This window comes from Glandiceps talaboti, chromosome 11, assembly GCF_964340395.1.
Source record: "Glandiceps talaboti chromosome 11, keGlaTala1.1, whole genome shotgun sequence".
Classification (NCBI taxonomy): domain Eukaryota; kingdom Metazoa; phylum Hemichordata; class Enteropneusta; family Spengelidae; genus Glandiceps; species Glandiceps talaboti.
The window spans coordinates 4,547,117-4,571,488 of record NC_135559.1 but is presented as its reverse complement, the minus strand read 5'-3'; the positions used below and the strand labels follow the sequence as shown (position 1 = coordinate 4,571,488).

The following is a 24,372-nucleotide window of genomic DNA, read 5'->3' as shown; positions in this document are numbered from 1 at the left end:
GTATGTATGTATGTATGTATGTATGTATGTATGTATGTATGTATGTATGTATGTATGTATGTATGTATGTATGTATGTATGTATGTATGTATGTATGTATGTATGTATGTATGTATGTATGTATGTATGTATGTATGTATGTATGTATGTATGTATGTATGTATGTACTATGTATGTATGTATGTATGTATGTATGTATGTATGTATGTATGTATGTATGTATGTATGTATGTATGTATGAATGTGTGTGTGTGTGTGTGTGCGTGCGTGCGTGCGTGTGTGTGTACGTGTGCGTGTGTGTGTTTGCTCTCTATATAAGTTCATCTTTTTCTGTTTCTCTAACGCTACAACATTTTGTGTGGCGTTTACGTTTTCAGCGTTTGTGATCATTTTAAACACTTAAGCAATTTAGGCTTGTAGAGTGACGTTACATGAAATTATGGTCGTCTAAAAAGCTATCTAGTTTCAACTCTAATCTATTAACTCGTTTCCAAACGAAAATGTTTCTTGTAATTCTACAAAATAAATTGGGCAATTTAACGCGAATTGTCCATTTTGGTCATGACTAGAGCATGTCCATTCAGATAAACATTTGGACACGACTATTAACAGTTGGGTCAGTCTTTGTGTATACTAAATTCTACACAAAACATAGAGCAGATCTAGAAATTGGGGAACAATAATTTCAATTTACTGAATTAACTGCAAATGAAAACGTCAACACTTCTCTCATTACATAAGATGACTGATCTCGCGTTTCAATGACGCCGATAAAAATGACTAAGTGTTTGTTTTTATTGTCATTGTGTTTGTCACATCCATGTATGTATGTATGTATGTATGTATGTATGTATGTATGTATGTATGTATGTATGTATGTATGTATGTATGTATGTATGTATGTATGTATGTATTTATTATTACTATTTATTATACTTCGTAAACATTTGGGTCACAAGTGTCTGTGAAGCAGACGATAATGAGAAAATATATGCAACATTAGTAATTACTGTGACACTCCAATATATTTTTATATTTCATTTCTGTTTACACTGAACAGTACAAGAAGAGAGAGAGAGAGCCCGGCAAGAGAGTTCTAGGTAAGGTTACTTGATAATACGGCTGAAAAAGGAAAAAATACGCTCATGCTTTCTCTTTGCAGTTCGTTGACTGTGTTCCCTTTGCAACAAAGAATTTAGCTTGACCACATACGTGTCTATGTATACATGACTCTCTGTTTGCAAATGCGACTGCTTCGCAAAGAAACAGTCGGTCGAGACACTGATCAGCAAACGTTCTGGCAAAAGTTAAACCTTGGAAGGGCGCCCCCATACATAGTATTTCTCTTGATGACGACAGCCCTTAGCCGAGATCGAGATTTGCACGAGACTTCCTCAACAAATACGCCATATTGCAAATTCTACTGTTCCACATCGACGTGTTAACGAAACCAAAATAAGTCGGTCATTTCAATATTGGAGACATGTTTCAATACAGTTAGCATCCATGTAGTACCTGTAGTTACTGAGGAGGTAAGCTGTTAAAAAATTTTAATGAAAGTGTGGCGAATATTTTCGAAAAAAGCTATTTTAATCGCATGTTTTGGTTGTGTAAGTAGCAACTGGTATCTCACTTTGATCAAGCTTACGTTTGTTTACACCGTCAGTCGTTCGCGGGAAAATATGTAGAACATTTCGTATATTTGGTTAGCCATGCATACATTCAGTGATCGTTTTTATTTGTTATCTGGTATATTTGTTCTGTAGAAAACATTAACAATCAGACCCATATATAAGAGTCAAGATAGCCATGACTTACAGCCGATAAAAATCATCATCATATACACGTCGTCAAGCTGTGCATAAAAGTATTGGTTCAATGTGGTGTTAGAAAACCTTACGTTCACAGAGTAATTTAACCATACACGTACGTGTCTTACATGTCCTACATGAATTTCAGAAAAGTACATTTACATAAGCTGAGACATGATATAAAAAAACACGATGAGCATGGCCGCCAAATATCACTATCACAGTATCAGTTTGATAGTGATACCGTATTTTTCTGATCATGCATCAATTGTTCTCTGGTTTCTCTTCAAAGTTCCATCGCCGTGTCTCTTTTTTGCCGTCGTGGTGATGAGTTCCTTTGTTTATTATTAACGTACACTACTTTATGACGAAAGTGTCTCTTTTTCCATGTGTTACTAGTGTTCTGTGCATTGTCTTCATGCATGCACACGTACCATACGTACTCACATTTATTTGCCCTTCAGCTTACTGTATTTGTGACCCTGACATAGTGTGTCCCACCCATACGCCATAGCCCTAATTTGGAACATCATCAACATGTAGTCCTCATGTTGGTGTATGGAGAACTATTATGGTACAAATTTGAATGTGAACAAAGAGTTAAAAATAATAGAACAAAGGTTACTGATTGCATTTAACTGTTGATAGTGAACTGAACAGCTATATTGTAATGCAGTGTTCATTGAATTGAATGCAACCCTTTATGCAAATTCTCCAAAGTAAGATGACCCTGACTCTAACAGGTGTACAGTGTAATCTATCATCAATATGCCCTCTAAGAAAAGACATCATTTTTGTTGTGGATCAAACTGCTGTAAACTAGGGTTCATATGGGTAAAGACACAGTAGAAGATATGGGTAACACCAAACTTAGTTGGTCACAAGAAATTGCTATACTTCAGTGGTTTAACAAATTGGCTAGGAGGGCACACTGATTATCATATACATTTTGTACATGCATGTATCTTTTTTGAGTCATGTACCCACTCCATATATCTGTTTAATAACCTGTGTCAGTGGCATGTCAAATTGGCTTAGAGGGCACGCTGATTATGTATGTTTGAGAAAGTGAAAGGAATATATCAAAAATCACCATTAGGTGTCACTGTCAGGTCAGTTGGTTTGTTAGTATAGTGTGGGCAGTGAGTGTGTTTTGCTTTCAGTACATGTTATTGAGTACATTGATGAGGGTACAAAAAGGAATTCTTTATAAATTCTTAACACGTAACTTCAACTATTGTAAGCTGTTAGTTAACTTAGAGACCGGGGTAGCAGCCAGTATTATCTAACATCGTTGTAAAGGCTGCTATGTCAAACACAGGTAGATCCATTTCTGGTGTGGTTACTCCGATTGTTTGGAAGTAAAAATGACAGTCTGAGTCATGGGGCAAGTTGTCAGCTTTGTATGACTTTGTGTATCTCAAAGTAGACAAGTTCTATTGTGTTATATAATATATGTAGACAAGAAAGTCACATGGAAGTTACTGTGTGCTAGTCATAGTCACATGATACACACAATTTTATTGTGTATGTGATGATTTAGATTACAAGTGTATTAAAGGCCATTGTGTTTTTCCGCCTGCATGGACATCTCTTAGTGAATATTGGCTGATAGGGTGGACAAACACATCATACAGACTTGTGACATGTGAACATGGTGGTTTGACAACAGTGTTTTTGCTATGGTTTGGGAATTCGTGTAACAGAAATTGAAAATGTATGGTAAAACTTTCCATTGATTTACCTTGTACCTTTAGTTGGCATTGTTTAATTTATTTATTTAGCAGGGCTCAAAATTAACAGTAGTCTGCATGCCCACTCCCACAGACTACCAATTCTTGTTGTGGTAGAGCTACCATAATTTGAAGCTGGTAGCTCACTCAGGTTACCACTGATTATGTGATGAGGTTGGAAGATGGACATGAAAGTATTTTAATAATACAATAGGAAGATCTGTTTTCAGTTCAGGAATATCGGACTACAGGTCATAATCCTTAGGCTACTAATTTCTGAAACTGGTAGCCCACTAGGACTACCAAAGAAAAAAGTTAACTTCAAGCCCTGTTTAGTATACATATATCATAATATATAGGGGTGGGGGTATTATTAAATGTACAATAAAATGAAACAAAGAACAAATATAAACTGAACTACAAAGAACAACTAATCACTAATAATAGAACATAGATAAAAATAGATTTTTAAAAAAGTAAGTACCATGTAGTTGTGGTTAGGACCCTTGTGAATACCTTGTTAAGATGAAACCTTTAATAACATTAATGGTAGGGAACATTGATCAATCACAAATTGATAAGTATCTGGAGATCATGTTTCTTAGGAATGCAATATTCTGATTTCATTTGTCATGTCATGAAACAAGCAAAGTGTATATGGGCCATGTAGCGATTCTAGCGGAGGACTTGGATGGAGCGGAACTGTTATATTTACTGCAGTTATGATGATGTGGAACAATAATTATCCTAAATGTCACCATTACACTGAAATTACAGCAAAGTGTATATGGGCCATGTAGCGATTCTAGAGAAGGACTAGGATGGGGCAGAACTGTTATACAGTTACTGCAGTTATGATGATGTGGAACAATAATTATCCTAAATGTTATTACACTGAAATTACAGGACATTGATGCGTACAATGATGTATACTACAAGAATTTAATGATGGGTTTAATTATTGTGTTGAATACAATTGTAGGTTTTTAATTATGTCTGATCCAAATGAATATAGAGGAAGTGAAACTGCTTTTTATTAGTATGGTTGTTTTAATATTTTCTGTGTATGCATGCATTTACATGTATAATAATTTAGTGCTATTATTGATGTGCTGGTGCAAATGTATATATCCAGTCTTTTATGTATCAGTTAGGTTATTGCGTGCACATCTACACATATCCTTAAGATTTGATGTGACAAAAAGAAGAATCTGAATAGGAGAGGTTATGACCCCCTATTAAAGTCTAATACATTGAGTAGTTGGTATGTATGTACATATCATAGAGAGACACATTTATGCCATATAAAGAGGCACAACCTGACTTCATAAGCTTTTATTGAAGTGAAAATACTTCCGTATGGTGTTACATACACATGTAAAACTAATTTAAGTATTCTAGTATAGTGTTAATGTTAATACAATGTCCATGCCTTCAGTGACATCAAAAAAACATCAAATGACTAGTTTAACACAAGTGTGATGGGTTCTTGTGTCTGTGTGTCTGTATTCCTGTCTGTGTGTATGTCTACATATGCTGACATACATTTAATACATGCATGTTATACTTTATGAATATGAGTCTGTATATGCAGACAGACATGTTATACAATACCTCATATTACGCTGTATTATATTTTCAACAAGAGTCTATGATTTTGATATTTTCAGTGTTTCCATGTTCATCATATTGCTCCATGTTGTCACAGTCATAAGTCTGTACAGTAATCGTCATATGACATGTACCATGTACATGATGAATTCATCCTGTATTTCAACTACAATACATTTGTTATCAATGTACCATTTCTAAGCTCTCCATGTTTCATTTAAGTTGACTTATACTGTTCATTGTTTCCTGGTTTATGGTCATGTGTACATGTATGTAGAGAGATCACTATTTCCTTAACACCAATACCTGAGTGTATTCATCTGTCATTATTTGTATAATGTTAGACAAAAAAAAGATGACCTTGTCTTGTCTATAATACAATAGACTAGGCTAGTTCGTCACCATTTATACCTTCATTCACCACATTGACATCCAGACTATTAATAGACTTACTTCTGCTAAATTTTCCAAATTCAACTTCCTTTCTTGTTTACTGATGTCATCTGCACATTTAATCATAGATACATTTATAGTCAAGTTTTGCCTAGACTTTCCATTTTCCTTCCACATGTACTTATAGAAACGATCGTGTACAGTTGGATCATGATGTCCAGTGTATTAAAGTAGTGATTTTGGTAAGAAAGAGGAATTTTGGTAGTTAATGCAGTGCTGAGGTAAAGGTAGTAAAGCTTGCATAAATTGTACATTTAGTACTACAAGCCTCTGTAAAAATTACTAAAATACACACGTTGGGAATTTGGATAGATTGTACGTACATAGTCGGTAGCCAGCGTATGTATAGGGGATTATTGTAGGTGTTTTGATGTACCGTTAAATATTTTATTGGCACCAACAGATCAAAGTGTAAATTGTCCCCACATAACAGACTACCATTGTCTATTAATTTATTTTGATGTACCACTGAATATTGTGTATTTATTATGTTCACCACCAGATCAAGGCTCAAAATGCCTCCATACAGCAGAATACCGTCAACCGTCACTACCCTGTATGTATTTACAGTGGTCAACATGGTGGCTTTGTTTCATGTATCCTGTGTGGATGCTGATGTCATAGTGGTAAGTGTACCTGTAAGTAATTTTCTACTCTCTGCTATGTAACGTTATAACTACAATTCTATTATACTATTACAATTGTTGTAAAGTCCACCCCATACTCAGTAGTCTAGAGACTGTGGTGTTGAAGGTTGAAGGTCTCTCTTCACGTGAGAAGAGATTTGTTGTCACGCATAGCCTATAGACTACATGTACTAGGTGAATGACAATTACATGTAAAGAGCTCTAGCAACACCAGTATTACAGCCCACAGACAAGTCAGTGAACAATTGAGAAAGGGGTGTGTCACTGTTTGACCTACTTCAGATAAACTGGCATACTAGATATAGGTATGGATTACAACAAGAATTAAATTCATAAAATACTTGATATTGAATTTCAATCATACCCAGTACACATGCTTATGTCATTTATATTTCTATATAAGTTCTTTAATAAATGCTGTATATATTTATGTAAAGAAGTAAAGTTGTGTTCCAAACACATACAAAGAAATGAGTACCTGAAATTTTGGACTGCATACTTCCCATCTTTGTCAAGTGATTGACCCACTATTCAGATCATGTGACCATTCTAATGTGAGCCTAACAATGGGTCATTTGTATCTGGAAGTTTGTATTTATGTATAGATTTTGAATGTGGTTGATTTTAAGATGGCCAAACTTACAGGGTTTCTTTAATTTATGGTCAACTTTTTACTGTAATGTACTGTAAAGAAATTCCCATTCCAGTATCTCCAATCTGTAAGAGAATTTCTATGCTAATAAAAAAATAACAGTATCATATTTCCAGCATACATGGTTAGGCCTCACAACACAAAACTTGCATTGTAATTTATATTATCTGGAGGTGATTTAGCATATTTTTCATCTCTTTTCAAGGAAAAGTCCAGTCAGACTTGTTGTTGTCTTAAACTAGTATTGATTACTGCTATCAACTTACAGGAAAAGTCCAATCAGACTTTTTTCTGCCTTTAGTACATTTGTATTGATTACTGCTATCAACTTAAAGGAAAAGTCCAGTCAGACTTATTTCTGCTTTTAGTACACTTGTATTGATTACTGCTATCAATGTACATAAAATTTCCGGTAATAAAGAGCACTATAGTAACTTACTCAACTTTGAAATCTTGTAACGAAGCCCTACAGTACTTGACATTTGTTCAGCCATAGTGAGGATTTCCTGCAAGGGTTTATGGGAAAACCTATTGTGATGACATCACATTTACCACAATCTCTTTATTTGCTACTGTATTGTATTTCTATACTGCTATATATCTTATATTGATCACAAGTAATATCTTCTTTCCCATTTCTTGTGACAGACATCACCTGAAAATAAAACAAAAGTGTACCAGGATATGCCGTCTAGCTTTGGCCTAGCATTACCTATCCAAGGATTAACAGTAAGTAATAAAACCTATAGATTATTTTCCTGTCAAATCTACTTTGTTTTCCATGTTCTTGTTGCTAGTGATGCGGAAGTATAAATTGTAATGATACCATATAGGGACCAGACTGAGTTTTCAAATGTTCAGTGATTACAGATGACCACTATGTATATACATATATGTGGTGATGTTTGGTGGTTACAGTTGGCCACTAGGTAATGATTTGATACATGGTCAGTTTCAGATGTTCAGTGGTTACAAATGACCACTCGATGGCAATTAAATCAATCTATTTTGGGTGTTTGGGGGTTTCAGCTGACCACAAGGTTGTGATTTTACACACCAATTTCAGAAATTCAGTCCTTACAAAATGACCATGTGAATAGATCAGCCAATTTCAGATGTTTGGACATTACAGCTGACCACTAGATTCCCATCATAGATAAGTTGTAGTTTGATGCCCCCCAGTCTTTGCTTTAAGGACCATTGAAATATGTCCTGATATTTCTTTCCTATCACTTTGATGTTGTTTTATTGCAGGGTTTTTTAGTTGAAGCTGATCCTATTGATGGATGCAGTGAATTGAAACCACCACCAACCAACCTAAGCACACATTTACCATTTTTTGCTATTATGAGACGATCAGGCTGTGATTTTGATGTCAAGGTGAGTGTATGTCTCTATCAATAAAGAGGCTTAGATGTATGTTAGAATGCATACGTGTACAGGAGTGTAATCATGCAGGCATACACATAATGACACATGGAGAGTTGTGTTTAGCTAGACGTTCAGAACACATGGGTCACATGGGTCACGTTCAGAACACAAACTTGACAAGCATGCACATGTTTACATCTTCAGTTCAGAAGACTGAAGACATGCCATTGTTTTCCAAAGTTGTCATTATTTTAGACATTTTTCCTGCACCCAACAATTGGTATTCATTTCTGAACATTGATATCAAAGTTACGATATTTACTAGAAGAAAAAATGACAACAATATAACATATTTTCACAGTTACGTGTAGAGCATACTGTTGACATTTGGACATATACTACAGACTGTATGCTTTGCCTTCGAATCATCATGTGACAGTGACGCTACACATTACATACATCTAAATCTCTCTATAGTCAGATTTTAAATGCCTTAGAGCCTGTATTTTTTTCTTGCTATTTTCCTTAATTTTTGCATGTTAAAAAGTATACACCAAATCTTTACCGGAAACAGTTGATTTCTTGAATATTAGGAGATAACCTCTTTCCTATTTGTTGACGGTACTGTGTACACGAGCTTGATGTCCATATGTAAATAGTCATAATTTAGTGTGGACCCAATTAGTTGTTTGTCAACAAAGGACAGACATGTTGGATGCTGATAGTGTTTGGTCATTAGATTATATTAATTGTGGAGATTTCTAGGGTACTTTTTAGACACTTCCTGTTATCTTTGCATAGCTTACTGCATGCCAATATTAGTTTTATTGTGTGTCTGTTTCAGTTTGATTTCGATATGTACACTCATTTATAAAAAACAGTTGCTATGGTACTTTCATATTAATTTACATATTTCACGATGTTCAGTATTTATGTAATATCTATAGTGGTTGCTTAAGCGTTTGTGTGCCATATTACGTGCTGCAGTTATATAAGTAGTGTGAATTATAGAGTAAACAGGACTTTTCTCACATAAATAACTATCATATTATCATTAAATCGATTTCATGTATACATATATGTAAGATCACCTGAACTTTAACCTTGTGCCTCACCAGCCATCTTGTAAAGTGTTGTGTTTCATTTCATCAGTATTACAAAGTGTAGAGTTTCTGTCATCATCAAAAACAGTCAGTGGTATATTTCACCAGCCACTAAATAGAACAGGTCTGACATTGTGTAACTTTGCCCTTTGAGGCCAAGTGTTACTCAAAGATATGTAGGTTTTGTGGGAATATTTTATTATAAGGTTATTTAAGTCAATAACCAAGTCAGTTGATACAGTTAAAGGGGAACACCACTCCAGTAAATAAACATTCAATTATTACCTTTAGATAAGTTAGTCATGAATATTCAGTGTGCATCTAATAAATATGCATGTCAGCTAAGTCCCATGAGGTAACAACAGACAGCTATGAGTCTGCAGAATAAAATCAGTAAGATATGATAAGTATGAGTTACCTACTTTGTGTTTTCCATGACGACTGTACATGTACATAGATGGTAAGCTGATCAATGTAAAGTTTTAATGGTGTTTATTTCTTGTGTATAACAGGTATGGAATGCACAGAACAGTAAATATCAAGCTGCCATTGTACATAACGTGAATTCTAATAATATATTTCCAATGAATGGAAAGACATGTAAGTACAATGTACTGGTTTTCATATTCTTTTGTTACAGTGGTCAGATCTGACAGGCAGGAACATGATCACAAACTTTATATATTTAACACTAATAGAAGTGAAATTTTATCTATGTACAAATCTTTTGTGTGTATATAAGCTGTGGACGTTGTCTTTCATATTTTTGAAAATGAGTCATTTAAATGTGATGTTTGGACGGCTTTGATTATAGGAAGAGTTGGTTAGGAATTCAGTGTTTTTGTTAAACACCTGATAATAAATAGATACTGGGTTAATGTGGACAATTTGATTTCATTATATTACACTTAACAATATGCAAGGGTAACCCAGTACAAGCCTTTCACACTAAATTCCTCCCAAAATAATAATAAACAAAAACAACAACAGGACAGTGCGATATAGTTACTTTGGAACGATAAATTGACATTTTGATGCCTCTACTATGGACCTTGATCACGCAATGATTTAATTATTCAGTGTTGATGTATCTCTCCGGACTGGCGGAATAATATGTTCGTAAATTGATGGTAGTTGGTATCCTTGGTCCCTGTTCATGGTGGGTCTTCTCTGTCTGAATGATGTAGATGGCTTCTTTTACTTTGCGATTTAACCAGTCCTGTTCTCTGGCTAAAACCTTGGTGTTACCCCCAGGACACATTGTGGCCAGTGTTGTTATAGTGGTCCCCAACAACAACAATAACAACAATAACATAAAACTTTGCCATGATCATTTCTGTCGTTTAGCTCAGATTTATAGTTGAAATGAAATACCAGAAACAATGCAAAAAAACCATAAAAACATAAATGAAGTCAGTAACTTAAAAATGTATCACAATATTTACTAATGTACATAGAGGAAGTAATCTATAAACTATGATTAATGATTTACAAACATGGACTTAATCTATGTTGTTTCTCATGCTAAAGTTGTTTTATTAACTAAACATCCGGTGATAAATATCCATTTCTTGTCAATATTACCACTCTTTAACAAATTTGTGATACTTCGGTAAAAAACAACAATAAAAGCCTCTAGTGTGGGTATAGTAAGCATTATTAGTATGGATATCAGTAGTCAAGATATTACACATGGTATCAAATGATCTCTTCACCCCATATAGTAAAGACACAGGCACTCGAATCAATGTGTATGATTTTTAAAAAAAAATATGTATGTAAATAAGACTTATTTATATACAATACATATTTTGTCTACACATTGATTCGAGTACCTGTGAGTAAAGAGATATCTGTAGATTGGATGCACAATAGCACTAGACTGGGATACCAGGTGCTCTGTAAATCTGTCTCATTCCATTTCCTATCATATCATATATCATTTGTACAGAAATAGAATGCTTGTCACAACATGCAGATACTGTTTCCCTGACTGACTTCTAACTCAACATAGGAAAAAGGATATTCAAAAATGTCCATACATGTTTGTTCCTCCATTAAAAGTGATTTGGGTGTGGTCATACACAATTTCCATTTAAAAATGATGTAGTTGAGGTCATACAGAATTTCCATTAAAAAATGACACACATTTTGTAGGTGAGGTGATACACAATTTCCATTCTGATGAAAAGAAATACAGAATTTTAAAATTAATGAGTTTTTCTCTCATGTTCAGTCATCATGTCCTTATATTTTATATTATGTGAATTAAAACAGGCATGATAGATACATTGAACCTGATAAAAAATTATAGCCAAAGTATGGTATAAAACTGTGTTATGACGCAATGGTTGTGATTGACCATATTGTTACTCAAGGACTGCAATAAAATCACTTGATATCACACCATATTGTTTGGCATCTGATATTAAGTACTTTGGGGAAAGGTTATTTCACTCAAAGCTTGTGTTGTGTGAATAAGAATTAGGTAGTATTCTCTACTATTTTTTCTTTGTTCAGCCAAGGAAAATGTGAGTGACCTAAGGGGCCTTGTCACTATGGTAGTGACTAACCCCTTAGGTCACAAATATTTTCTGGGTGAATGAAGAAAAATATGAGGGAATGATAGTTCTGCTAGCTTAGAATTACAAAAAAATATCACCCAAAATGATGATTTTATATGTTTTGAAATTTGAGCACAGCAGAATGAGTTATTTAGACTTGCAATGTCATTACATCGAACGACCAGGGTGTAAATGCCATAGTCTTTGTTTGAATGGTTTCAGCTTGGTTTTCATGAGGTCTGTGTTGTAACTTGTAAAGCTTATCACAACAGATACAAGATCAAACTTAAACAAATACAATGAACGTATGTTTTATGGCTGAAAATTTATTATACAATGTATTTCAATTACGAAAGCCGAAGAACCAGTTTTTGTAGTGCCTAAGTAGAATGTTGTCGTAAACCGCAGCCACTTTTATGACGCCGTCCGAGGTGCAGTTATTGCGCAGTGTCAGGGAAGAAATAACAGCTCTGGTTTGTGAGAATGACGTAGAATTATGTTGCTTGTAAAAGATTTGAAATAAACACATTAGACACATCCTTAGACCTTAGCAAAAACCATTTAGATTCTCTTGTGTGTCTTCACATCATAATTTTGAGTGGTGTGTTTTGTCAAGGAAGCAGCATACCATATTTTCCATGTCACACAATAATGAAAATATTTTTAATGAAATAATAAGCAAATTATTTCAGATCTTATAGTTTTCTGTTTCTGTACACCTTGTCTATGAAGAGCACCTTGTACATATTTTGTCAAATACAGTTTTCTGTGTCTGTACACCTTGTCTATGAAGAGCACCTTGTACATATTTTGTCGAATATAACATGTACAACTGTATCTTGAACAAAAGCTGAACCCTAACATGAACATTTCTTACAATCTTGGGACTACATACGTGTAGATGTATCAAAAGCAATTGTCGACAGCACCATGACAACTCAAGTCGATATACCATGCATGATGGCAACCACACATAAGTGCATCATATTAGTATCAGATCATATCAAAATATGACGTCTGTGAAGGACAAATTTATTATATTATACCACAATGAAAATTTTAAATTTTTATTTTATACGTGATAACAATCTTAATAGTATAGAAATATTTGTAATACTAAAACAGCTTGAATTTGCAACTACTTTCTGAGATATTGCATGTCAGTGGATTTTTACAGGGAAATTATGGATTGAAAAGTGATAAATTTAATTTTCAAATTTTAACGTTTTCTAAATAGATTTTTGAATTTATTGAAAGTTACATCGAAAGTTAAAGATAATCTTAATAGAGATAATTTCATAACCTGCTAGAATCACTAGATAGTATGTAGTATTTGATATTTTCAGATATAGGTACTTAGTTTTATGACAATGAAAGCCATTAAAATCAACAAGTCCATGTGTAATGTTTTCAGTCGAAACCAGTTTCTACTGCACAGTAAAAGAATAGCAATGCTTTTCAGTTTTCAATGTGATTTGGTAAATGATCCAATGATTGATGGTATGTTCCCCAGGGAGTTAGGAAGTAAAGGGTCTTCTGCTGCTATAGATCTATGTCAGGGGCAATAATATAAAAAACGCTTTGAGCACAGAGTGGAAAAGTGCTATATGAAAACCACCATTATTATTACCTAGTCGTGTGTTTTGTGTCTCTGTTATTGATAGTGTGGGGTTGAAATGTGTCTGTCTTCACCAAGTCCCAGGAGTGAAACACCAAGTTTACATCTTTTCTATTGTAATTGTAATTTCTATCACTCTTGCATAATTACAATAATCTGAGGTAGACTGTCTAGCCAGTAACACTTTGACACATATTGATAATCATGTATTTGTTAATACTGTCTGTGATATATATATAAATCAGATATAACACATATTATGACCTTGAAAAAAAAATGATTATAAAAAACTTATTTGTGATGAGCATTCATTCATTTATCATACAAAACATTTGAAATTACTCGGGTCAGATGTAACTACCCAAAAATATTTTTAATTTTTGTAGGAAAGATATAGTTTTAGCGCTGTAGAATTCATGATTACATTATACAGTTCTAAGTAAATAATAATCCAGTAGCTAGAATGACCCTGTAGTATATTGTATGTACTGAGACAAACAAGATTGAGTGTTTTACTACTACTATTTAGATAACCAATATAACTGTAAACTTTTGAACTAGCACCCTCGCCTCTGCTACATGTATTTTCTGACCCCAAATAAATTGATCATTTTCTGACTTCACCTATATTGTGGTATCTGTTCTGACCCCAGATAAATTGAGATATTTCTGACCAAAGATAAATTGAGATATTTCAGAGCCCAGATAAATTGAGACATTATCTATTGAAAATAAGTTACATCTTCTAATTCCAGATGTCTTAACATGTTCTGATCCCAAGTACATGTATGTTCAGACGTTTTCTGACTCCAATATATTAAAGTGGCCATATGGATGAGAATTTGGTATTTATTTTGGATTTGTATTTGATAAAACAGCTTCACCATGTTTTTCTACTTGAAAAAATAATGTGAAATAACATATACCAAGTCCATGTTCACATCTCAATAAACGGCAAAACATTAAACAATGTGTAAAATGTTTGTTATTGTACGTACAATAACAAACTTTTTACACTTTGTGCATCTTTTTGCAATGTATTGAGTTATGAACATGGACTTGGTATATGTTATTTTGCATTATTTTTTCAAGTAGAAAAACATGGTGAAGCTGTTTTATCAAATAAAAATCCAAAATAAATACCAAATTCTCATCCATATGGCCACTTTAAGACATTTTCTGACCCCCAAATCAATTTGTTCTGACTCCAAAGTAAATTGAGATATTTTCTGACCCCAGACAGATTGTGGTACCTTATTCTCATTATCTTTTGACCCCAAATATATTATCTGCCACTAGCTGACATGTCAATAATGCTTTGTGTTGTTAGATTGTAATGTTAGACAAGACTTCCATGTGAACTCTACAGTGTTCTGGGTCTGATAGGTCATCATGCTAATTGTGAGCTAAAATTGAAATAGGGACATTTTGTAAACGATACTCCTGACAAAGTACAATGTACAGAGTTCATTTATATCTTCCTGTGGATAAATAATCTAAAAAGAAAATATGGTCCTGTTATATATATACTCTTGTAGAAATTCTTTTGATTTCCCGTGATATTAAATGTAAATGACTTGTGAACTTTTCAGTAACATACATGTAGCAGGTTGGGAATTTGACTGAGAGATATGTCGTGTGACTCCACCCGACTCCACCCTCACCGACCTGCTCTATGAAAGGGATTGACCGATGTGTGTGGGCGCCCTGTCACAATGTACCTATACACACTTGTAGCTGATCATTTGCTTGAAAACAATATTAAAGCATGATTGATTCATATCAAGTTGTGAAAGACTCTTTACACAGCTAATTGTCGTAATTCTGTTTACAGCACTTTGCACACTTTAACAATTATTTGTGGTCTTATTTGTAACAACAGATAAAGACCAGATTCATATCCCATCAGTATTTGTTGGGGAATCAACAGGAGAGGACCTCAGGACTCGTTACACATATGATAAGGGGTAAGTATGTACATTATAAAGTGTTAAAAAATAATTAGGGAAATATGAGATTTAGAAAATCATTTTACATATAAGCTCTAGACTTAGAGTGTTTTCTTTGACATTAAACAATGTATAAAATGTTTGTTATTGTACGTACAATAACAAACTTTTACACTTTTTCCATCTTTTTGCAATGTATTGAGTTATGAACATGGACTTGGTATATGTTATTTCACATTATTTTTTCAAGTAGAAAAACATAGTGAAGCTGTTTTATCAAATAAAAATCCAAAATAAATACCAAATTCTCATCCATTTAGCCACTTTAAGTGTGTTATAGTTAAGATAGCAGTATTTCATACACAGTAACCAAAGTATGGATATACAAAATGTAGAGTTGACAAGTAGGTTTTATATCAAAGTGGTATTATTTCCCTGTTATTATTTTGCAGATTCACAGTAACTTTGACGCCCGAGTTTACAATTCCTCTCAATTACTACCTACTACCATTTGCAATAATAGTTGGTATTTGTTTTATACTTATGGTTATCTTCATGGTAAGTAAAACTTAAAGTCAGTCTCAATATTTGTATAGTCAATTTGGAAATTCTATTGAAACAGTTTCTGTCTCTGTTTGTCTGTGGTGATATTGAAGTTTCATTGAAATAGTTGCTCTCTCTCTCTCTGTTTCTATTTGTCTTAATATGGAAGTTCCATTGAAATAGTTTCTGAAATAGTTTCTGTTACTGTCTGTCTGTCTCTGTCTCTGTCTCTGTTACTGTCTGTCTGTCTGTCTGTCTGTCTGTCTGTCTGTCTGTCTGTCTGTGTCACAGTGTATATACAAACACACACAGCTGTACATTCACATGCATGTATGTATGTACAAGAATATTCTGAAATATCCACATTCACATACACATACAGACACAGATACACATACAGATACACATCCACATCCACATACACATACACATACACATACACATACACATACACATAGACACATACACATACATATACACACACACATACATACATACATACATACATACATACATACATACATACATGCATACATACATACATGCATACATACATACATACATACATACATCCATACATACATACATACATACATACATACATACATACATACATACTTACATACACACACACACACACACACACACACACATACATACATACATACATACATACATACAGATAACTTCAGTTCATAAATTTTGTCTTTTAATGAATATTTGTTACATTAATTCTAAGTCTTTGCATGAAGGATGGGTGGCTATAGATAATGTGCTCTAAACTTTGACTCCATATGTGTGCAAAATTTCAATTGACTCTCTTCAAAAAAAAGTTATTAAATTTATTTTCATCAGATTGCCAAATTTATCCGAGACAGAAGGAGGCTGAGAAGATCAAGATTATCTAGGGAACATCTCAAGAAACTGCCCACTCAGAAATTCAAAAAGGGTCAGTGTAAGTCCTGTCATTTTCATGGCTATTCACATCCATTGTTTTATAATTGACTTATCACATGACTGCTATGTCAGAAGTATTGATACAGTCACATGATATAGTGATAAGGGATTATAATCATGTGTTATGCTATAAGTATAACTGTTTTAGTGGCTATGTGGAAACACATCACCATAACAAATGGCTATGCTTATACATGTCAAATCAGCCATATCACCTTGCTATATCAGCCATATCTTTGCTATACAAATGCTGTATATTACTTAAATTGGCTATATCACCTGACCATACAGATACACCATATTAAGAATTATTCTTTTAGCCATATCACATGCCTATACAAATACATCATCACATTTTGCCATAACAACTGACTAGTCAAATATGGAATGTTGTTCTGGCCATATCGCATGATTACAGAATGTCATTTCAGCCATATCACATGGTTACGGAATGTCATATTAATCCTATCACATGGTTACAGAATGTCATTTCAGCCATATCACATGGTTACGGAATGTCATATTAATCATATCATATGGTTACAGAACGTCATTTTAATCCTATCACATGATTATAGAATGTCATTGCAGCCATATCACATGGTTATGGAATGTCATTAATCATATCATATGGTTACAGAATGTCATTACAGCCATATCACATGGTTACGGAATGTCATATTAATCATATCATATGGTTACAGAATGTCATTTTAGCCATAACATATGGTTACAGAATGTCATTTTAGCCATAACATATGGTTACAGAATGTCATTTTAGCCATAACATATGGTTACAGAATGTCATTTTAGCCATAACACATTGTTACAGAATGTCATTACAGCCATATCACATGGTTACGGAATGTCATATTAATCATATCATATGGTTACAGAATGTCATTTTAGTCATAACATATGGTTACAGAATGTCATTTCAGCCATATCACATGGTTACGGAATGTCATATTAATCATATTATATGGTTACAGAATGTCATTTTAGCCTTAACATATGGTTACAGAATGCCATTAGCCATATCACATGGTTACAGAATGTCATTTTAGCCATATCATGTAGCTGCTATAGTTAGAAGTAGTGATACTGTCACATGACATTGTGATAATTGACATTAACCGTATGTTAAGACATATTGCAAGAATATCTGTACTTTTAGTTTGGAGCTCTGAAGTACATGTATATGCATGACTTTGCTCAAATTCAGCCCTTACAAGGTACATGTACATAACATCCCAAAGGTTATCTTCTTTGTACAGTACAGTAGGCAAACCTGTGCGACAGAAGTGACAGACAAACATGTTACTTGAATGCAACACTCTCAATGTCACATATACTTGACTATATAAGGAGCAGTGTGCCCTCTAAGCCAATTAACATGCCACTGATGCACACAATTTCTAGTGACGCACCAAAATTTGGTGTTCTCCTATCTCTTACTATGTGGTGACCAGTGTGTCCTCTAAGCCAATTTGACACACCACTGACACACACAATTTCTAGTGACGCACCAAAATTTGGTGTTCCCCCATCTCTTACTATGTGGTGACTCACAAGAAATGTCAATTTTTCTCATTTTGACTCACAACAACAAAATTTGGCTGTGATTAGAGGGTACACTGATAGGAGAATATTTTGATGGTATTCATTTGTGATGTTATCTCTACCAGGTGATGACTATGATGTCTGTGCTATCTGTCTGGATGAATATGAAGATGGTGATAAGTTGAGGATTCTGCCTTGCTCCCATGGTCAGTCAAATAATTGGTTTTCTTTCTTTCATTATGTAATCTGTTTACTGTCCTTTTAGTAATACTTTAACCATAGTGTCAGTATCTTGTTTGTCCATTTGTTAGCTGGGTATCTGAAAATAAACGGTACTGATGAAACTTTGTGGAAAATTGCCTATGAGAAAAGAACTGATTTTCAATTTCATGAAGATCTGATCCAATGTCATGATCATGTATTTAACATTTGGCAATATTGTAGTATTAAAATGGCCATATGGATGAGGATTAAGTATTTATTTTGGATTTTGGATTTATAAAACAATTTTATCATGGCTTCCTGCTTGAGAAATCAATGTGAAACAACATAGACCAAGTCTGTGTTGGTAACTCAATACATTACAAAAAGCTGAAATTGTGTAAAAAGTTTGTTATTGTATGTACATACAATAACAAAGATTTTACACATTCATCAGTGTTTTACAGTTGATTGAGTTACAAAGAAGGATGTGGCATATGTTGTTTCACATTGATTTCCCAGGTAGGACACCATGATAAAATTGTTTTATATATTAAAAATCCAAAATAAATACCCAATTCTCATCCATATGGCCACTTGAACTATTGAGCTCTAACCCTTGAGGGCGCTCTCAGTATTGACAGAGGGATATACCATATCAATTGCCTTCAGTTTGTAATTATTTTGACAAAGTTTATTTTATTCTTCAGCATATCACTGTAAATGCGTGGACCCGTGGTTGACTGGTAATAAGCGTACTTGTCCAGTCTGCAAACGTAAAGTTATTCCCGGCGATGACTTAGAGTCATCGGATGAATCTGATGATGATGACAGCGAACCTAGTGAGAACACACCATTGCTTGTTGCTACCTTAGCTAGCATGCCAACTGTCCGTTCTGGTGCCATGGGAACAACACACATAGGCTCACAAACAGGTCAACAATCATCGTACTCTACGACATCGTCCGATGTGGATGACACCGACTCGTACTACTCATCAAGTAGCAGTGATAACGAAGAACCAAGAAGACTTCAAATCATGGCGAGTTCACCAAGTACATCATCATCGCAAGACACTCACTCCTCAGCAGGATCCTCACCTCATCCATCCGAGGAGGGCAGACGCTCTGATCTCATTGTCTAGAACACATATACAATTCATCCCTCCCTCCCTACTTTCTTAATGTTTTAGAATATCCCCATAGTTTCACTTGTTAGGAAGACCAGTCCACGTGCACTGAAATAGGGAGAGGTTGGTAGTGAGGATCATAGATGCAACATCATATTACTTATATTGTGCACAAGTTGGAAAAAAATAATCTGGATATTTTGAGGTGATTAGTCACAAAATGCAAACGACCAGCTGGATGAGCAAGCAGCCTGTTCCTATCGATATTTGTACTAGGCAGGATATTGAACAAGGACTGCATTACGATGTAATATACAGATATTAAATAAAAGGGTGGTATATTTTAGTAAATAGAACATCTATAGATGTTCACAAAAGTTACGTTGTCAGTTTCATCTATCCTAAAAAATTCTGTCTTTTTCTACTTTCTGTATCTGTCATTACTCTTTCATAAGTTTTATTGATAATATTACATTTTCACTTTTCGTACTGTTATGACATCCCCACAAATATTGGCACCATTTTTCTCACAAATATTTTATGAAAAGTATTACTTCTGAAAAATTATAATGTAGTAAGTGTAAGTCATCTCTAAAGCTAAAAAAAAAATGAAAAGGAATGAATTTTTTTTTTTAAAAAGAAGGAAAAAGCAACAATTTCTTATGGAAGAAAATTTGTTGCACTAATAATATACAGTATAAAGTCATTTAGGACCTTTGCCCCATAGTGACTTGAGTGTAAGTTTGCATGATGTCTTTTTGGAAAACTTTTGAACCTCCAAGTTATTGTGTAGAGAAACTAACATATTCAAAGTAAACATTTTTTACCACAAGAACAGTTTGTTTTGAAAATTTTGACAAATGTTTATCACATTTTTTGTAGATTCTTACTGATCCTGATAACAGTGTGGCCTAGTAATAACTTTGTGTCATATTTTCTGTAACGTAAGCAGTAGAAAATTACAAATCTACTAAGAAACAGTAAGGAAATCACACAGTACTGACACAGTCCTATTAAAATAGATTACAGGTAACAACACTGCAGGAAATGAAGAATTTGTAAACTTTAGGTTTTGGAGAGTCATTTGAAGAATTTATATCATTTATATTACGCACAAAGGCCAAGAAAAGCCAAGCTGAAACTTTGTTTTTATTCATTGTTCAGTGGAGGTCCAGAGCCATGTATTGTCTCATATACAGGTAAAACAGCGAGGGATCGCAGAACGACTGCGTATCATACACATTTTATGTTCCCTAAGAACAATTTAGATAGATAAGAAACAGGCTTCCCACAGACCGCTCATTACAAATATAAACAACATCATCCGACCCCTACTGATACACACACACATTGTCCTTGGAACAAACAAGCTATTGATACTTGTTGCATTGCAGACTCAGATTTTGACACATACAAGTGCATTGATTCAAAGTTACAAGTGATATGTGTGTACACATACAGTGCCTGCTTGTTGGCAGGGGTGTGGTTGTGTTTATATTTGTAATGAGTGGTCTATGGGAAGCCCGTTTCTTATCTATCTAAATTGTTCTTGGGCAACATAAAATGTGTATGATACACAGTCGTTCAGCAATCCCTTGATGTTTTACCTGTACTCAGCAGACACATAATATTTTATGTAATAGCAGAGCAGAAATTTTTGTGATAGTTTTATTGGTGGTAATAAACACTTAAGGAGTCATGAATGTTTATGATGTGCTATTACAGAACCTAAAGCTTATGAAAATGGCTTTATTTCCTGCTGTGGTGTTCCTCGTTAACAATTTCACATACAGTGATTTCATAACCAGGGAATACATATATGTGAATATGGTTGAATATCTATGGTTTATGATATCGATCAACGCCTCTCTATATGCTATCAGTAATTCAGGTTATTGGTGATGTAAACCTTCTAAATATAATCAGCCGTATGATACGTAACATAGGAATCCATGCCATATATATACATGTATATGAAATAAAATCCCAGCACCTGATTGCGTAACTTATACTCTCAATTTGCACAGCTTGCCAGAAAAAATTCGTATAAAATATAAATTATCACATATGTACAGAAATATAGAAGCAAGATTCCAAACTTCATTTACATAGCCTGTTGATTGGTTGAGTTGTATGTATCAGATGACTCTATTGGTTAGTATACTGTCACATGATATTGACTGCCCAATCAGCGGACTGTTCATGTAAAATATAGGTACAAAGATTTAAAAGGTGACTAGTAGGTCATCATCACGAATACTGTAGACTCGGGCAGAAAAGTTCTTTGAGTGCCTTTGGACACGTATTCATGTAATATTTACGTTGAAACGTTGCTATTTTAACATCTAGTATATATTCTCTTTTCTGTCTCATGATATAGTGAATTAAAGTATGAAACGGGAAACTTTTTGCAACATCAATTAACACCCCAATTTTGCGATTTGTAAATTTTGAAGATTTATAGACGTTTCATCAATTTTAGTGTTTTTTGGCTTAAACTGGATTTTTCAAAGGCATTTAAGATGCAACGTTTATTCAGGAATCATATTTGTGTAAACACTCACTTACGTATCTGTGTCGTGTTCAAATCTACAGTTCTAATTTAATATACTGGTAGAACTTCAGATATTAAATGTCCTTAGAATTTTGCCATATGCCATGTGTTAGTTGTCAGAAAGATAAAAGATGTCATGGTTTGGCCACTGGGTGTGTTGTTTGCAAGACATTTTGAGGCCAGAAGTGAGGGTTAGAGAATATTGAAGCATGTAGACAGGAGATATGAAGTCGCCACTCATTGGCTGTGTTGTTTCCTCTATTTTATTAGTGACTACCAGTAATCAAAATATATCTAACCACCACCATAATGCTCCTAGACATTATATAGCCTTGATTTATTCACTGTTTCATGCATCGCCATATGAACAGTGATCTTAACAAAAATTTTAACCCATTTACCTGTGAAAGGGCTGGAATTTTGGTATTAAATGTGAATATAGTATATTCCATAAATACTTCCCTGGCATAGTGTACCTTATACATTACACATTGAAGTATACCCTCTAAGCTCTAAGTTTTACTAAACAAACTAGTAATAAATATGAGATTTTTATTCTGAGGCATATACTAGTTACTATAATGCAGTGGAAAGTTGTGTATATGGACACAAAATAGAACTATTTTAAAATCTGCAGACATGTATTTATCAAGTGAGATTGATTGATATAGAGACATAGTAAGGCAGCATTGAAAATGAGTATTTGGATTATGGATTATGTTTTAAACCCCATCCCCACCCCCTTTTTGTTACCATATGTACAACTCTTTAATTATACAGTGTCGCATTATGAAACCTTCAACATGTAACTACCTATGATGGTATTTGTTTATATCTTTCCTAGTTTGTATACCTAGGTTTATACACTCCATCAGAGTCTTTGGAAATTCTGGAATGTCAAAGCATCTATGGCAAAATGTATGTAATTTACTTTGGGAAAGTACTAAAAAATGAAACTTATGTCACCAGCAGTTAAATCAAGAAATCTGATGTCCTGATTGGTTTATTGTCCATCACTATGAAAATCAAACGGCAGTCAGTCAGTCTAAACCCCTAAACCATAGTTTATAGTCATCTATCCAGAATATTATGTTACCATGGTAATACCAATGACTGTGAAGTAGTTGACCCAAAGGTGAACTTTAACCTTTGACCCTACAAATGTACTATGATTATTTATTGCTAATTCGTACATGTGTTACATGGTGTCTCTTTGAATATTTCTTCTGTATAAAAATATGAATTTTTGAATACCTTGAATATTCTTAACTATATGTTTATTGATGTTATTAATTAAAGAGATACTCACTAGTTGGTAAGTGTCTTTCTTTTTGTTTTAAAGTGGCCATATAAACGAGAATTTTTAATTTACAAAACAATTTTATCATGGCTAGTCCTACTAGAAATATGAAAGTGAAACAACATTGACAACGTCTATGTTTGTAACTCAATATATTACAAGAACGTAAAAGATGTGTAAAAAGTTTGTTATTGTACGTACAATGACAAATTTTGCACATTTATTAATCTTTTACAATTCTGAGTTACAAACAAGTACTTGACATATGTTGTTTCACACTGATTTTTTCAAGTAGGAAGCCATGATAAAATTGCTTTATAAATTAAAAATCCAAAGTAAATATCCAATCCTCATCAATATGGTCATTTTAAAAGTACTTTACCATTGCTGGAAATGATATATCACCTATACCTTAACTGTAATATACAGAAAGATTCTTTCTACCAGTGTAACAGTTACTGATGTTTGATGGTGTGCGTCAGAACTGAAATGCGACCCCATCCTAACATGTATATACTATCTCATTTTTGATCTTCCCTCGCCCTAACCTTGTCTTGCTTTCCACACTTATAGTTTCCCTTTCTTTCACCAATCCACTGACCCTCCCTTGTTC

The 24,372-nt window shown here is 33.9% G+C and overlaps 1 protein-coding gene across 3 annotated transcripts; it reads left to right on the top strand.

Moving 5' to 3' along the window:
• The first annotated feature begins 1,405 nt into the window (after positions 1-1,405).
• On the top strand, positions 1,406-23,733 carry LOC144442241 (E3 ubiquitin-protein ligase RNF13-like). Of its 3 annotated transcripts, none has more exons than XM_078131524.1 (10): positions 1,406-1,532; positions 6,111-6,234; positions 7,556-7,636; positions 8,162-8,287; positions 9,894-9,981; positions 15,446-15,530; positions 15,965-16,070; positions 16,911-17,004; positions 18,701-18,781; positions 19,487-23,733. In XM_078131524.1, exons 2-10 carry the CDS (start codon positions 6,124-6,126, stop codon positions 19,918-19,920), a joined length of 1,206 nt encoding a protein of 401 aa, XP_077987650.1. In that variant the 5' UTR covers positions 1,406-1,532; positions 6,111-6,123; the 3' UTR covers positions 19,921-23,733. The 3 variants fall into 3 exon arrangements, with proteins under 3 accessions (XP_077987650.1, XP_077987648.1, XP_077987649.1); XM_078131522.1 differs by having other exon boundaries at positions 16,911-17,010; XM_078131523.1 differs by lacking the exon at positions 1,406-1,532 and adding an exon at positions 3,389-3,528 and having other exon boundaries at positions 16,911-17,010.
• The last annotated feature ends 639 nt before the right edge of the window (positions 23,734-24,372 follow it).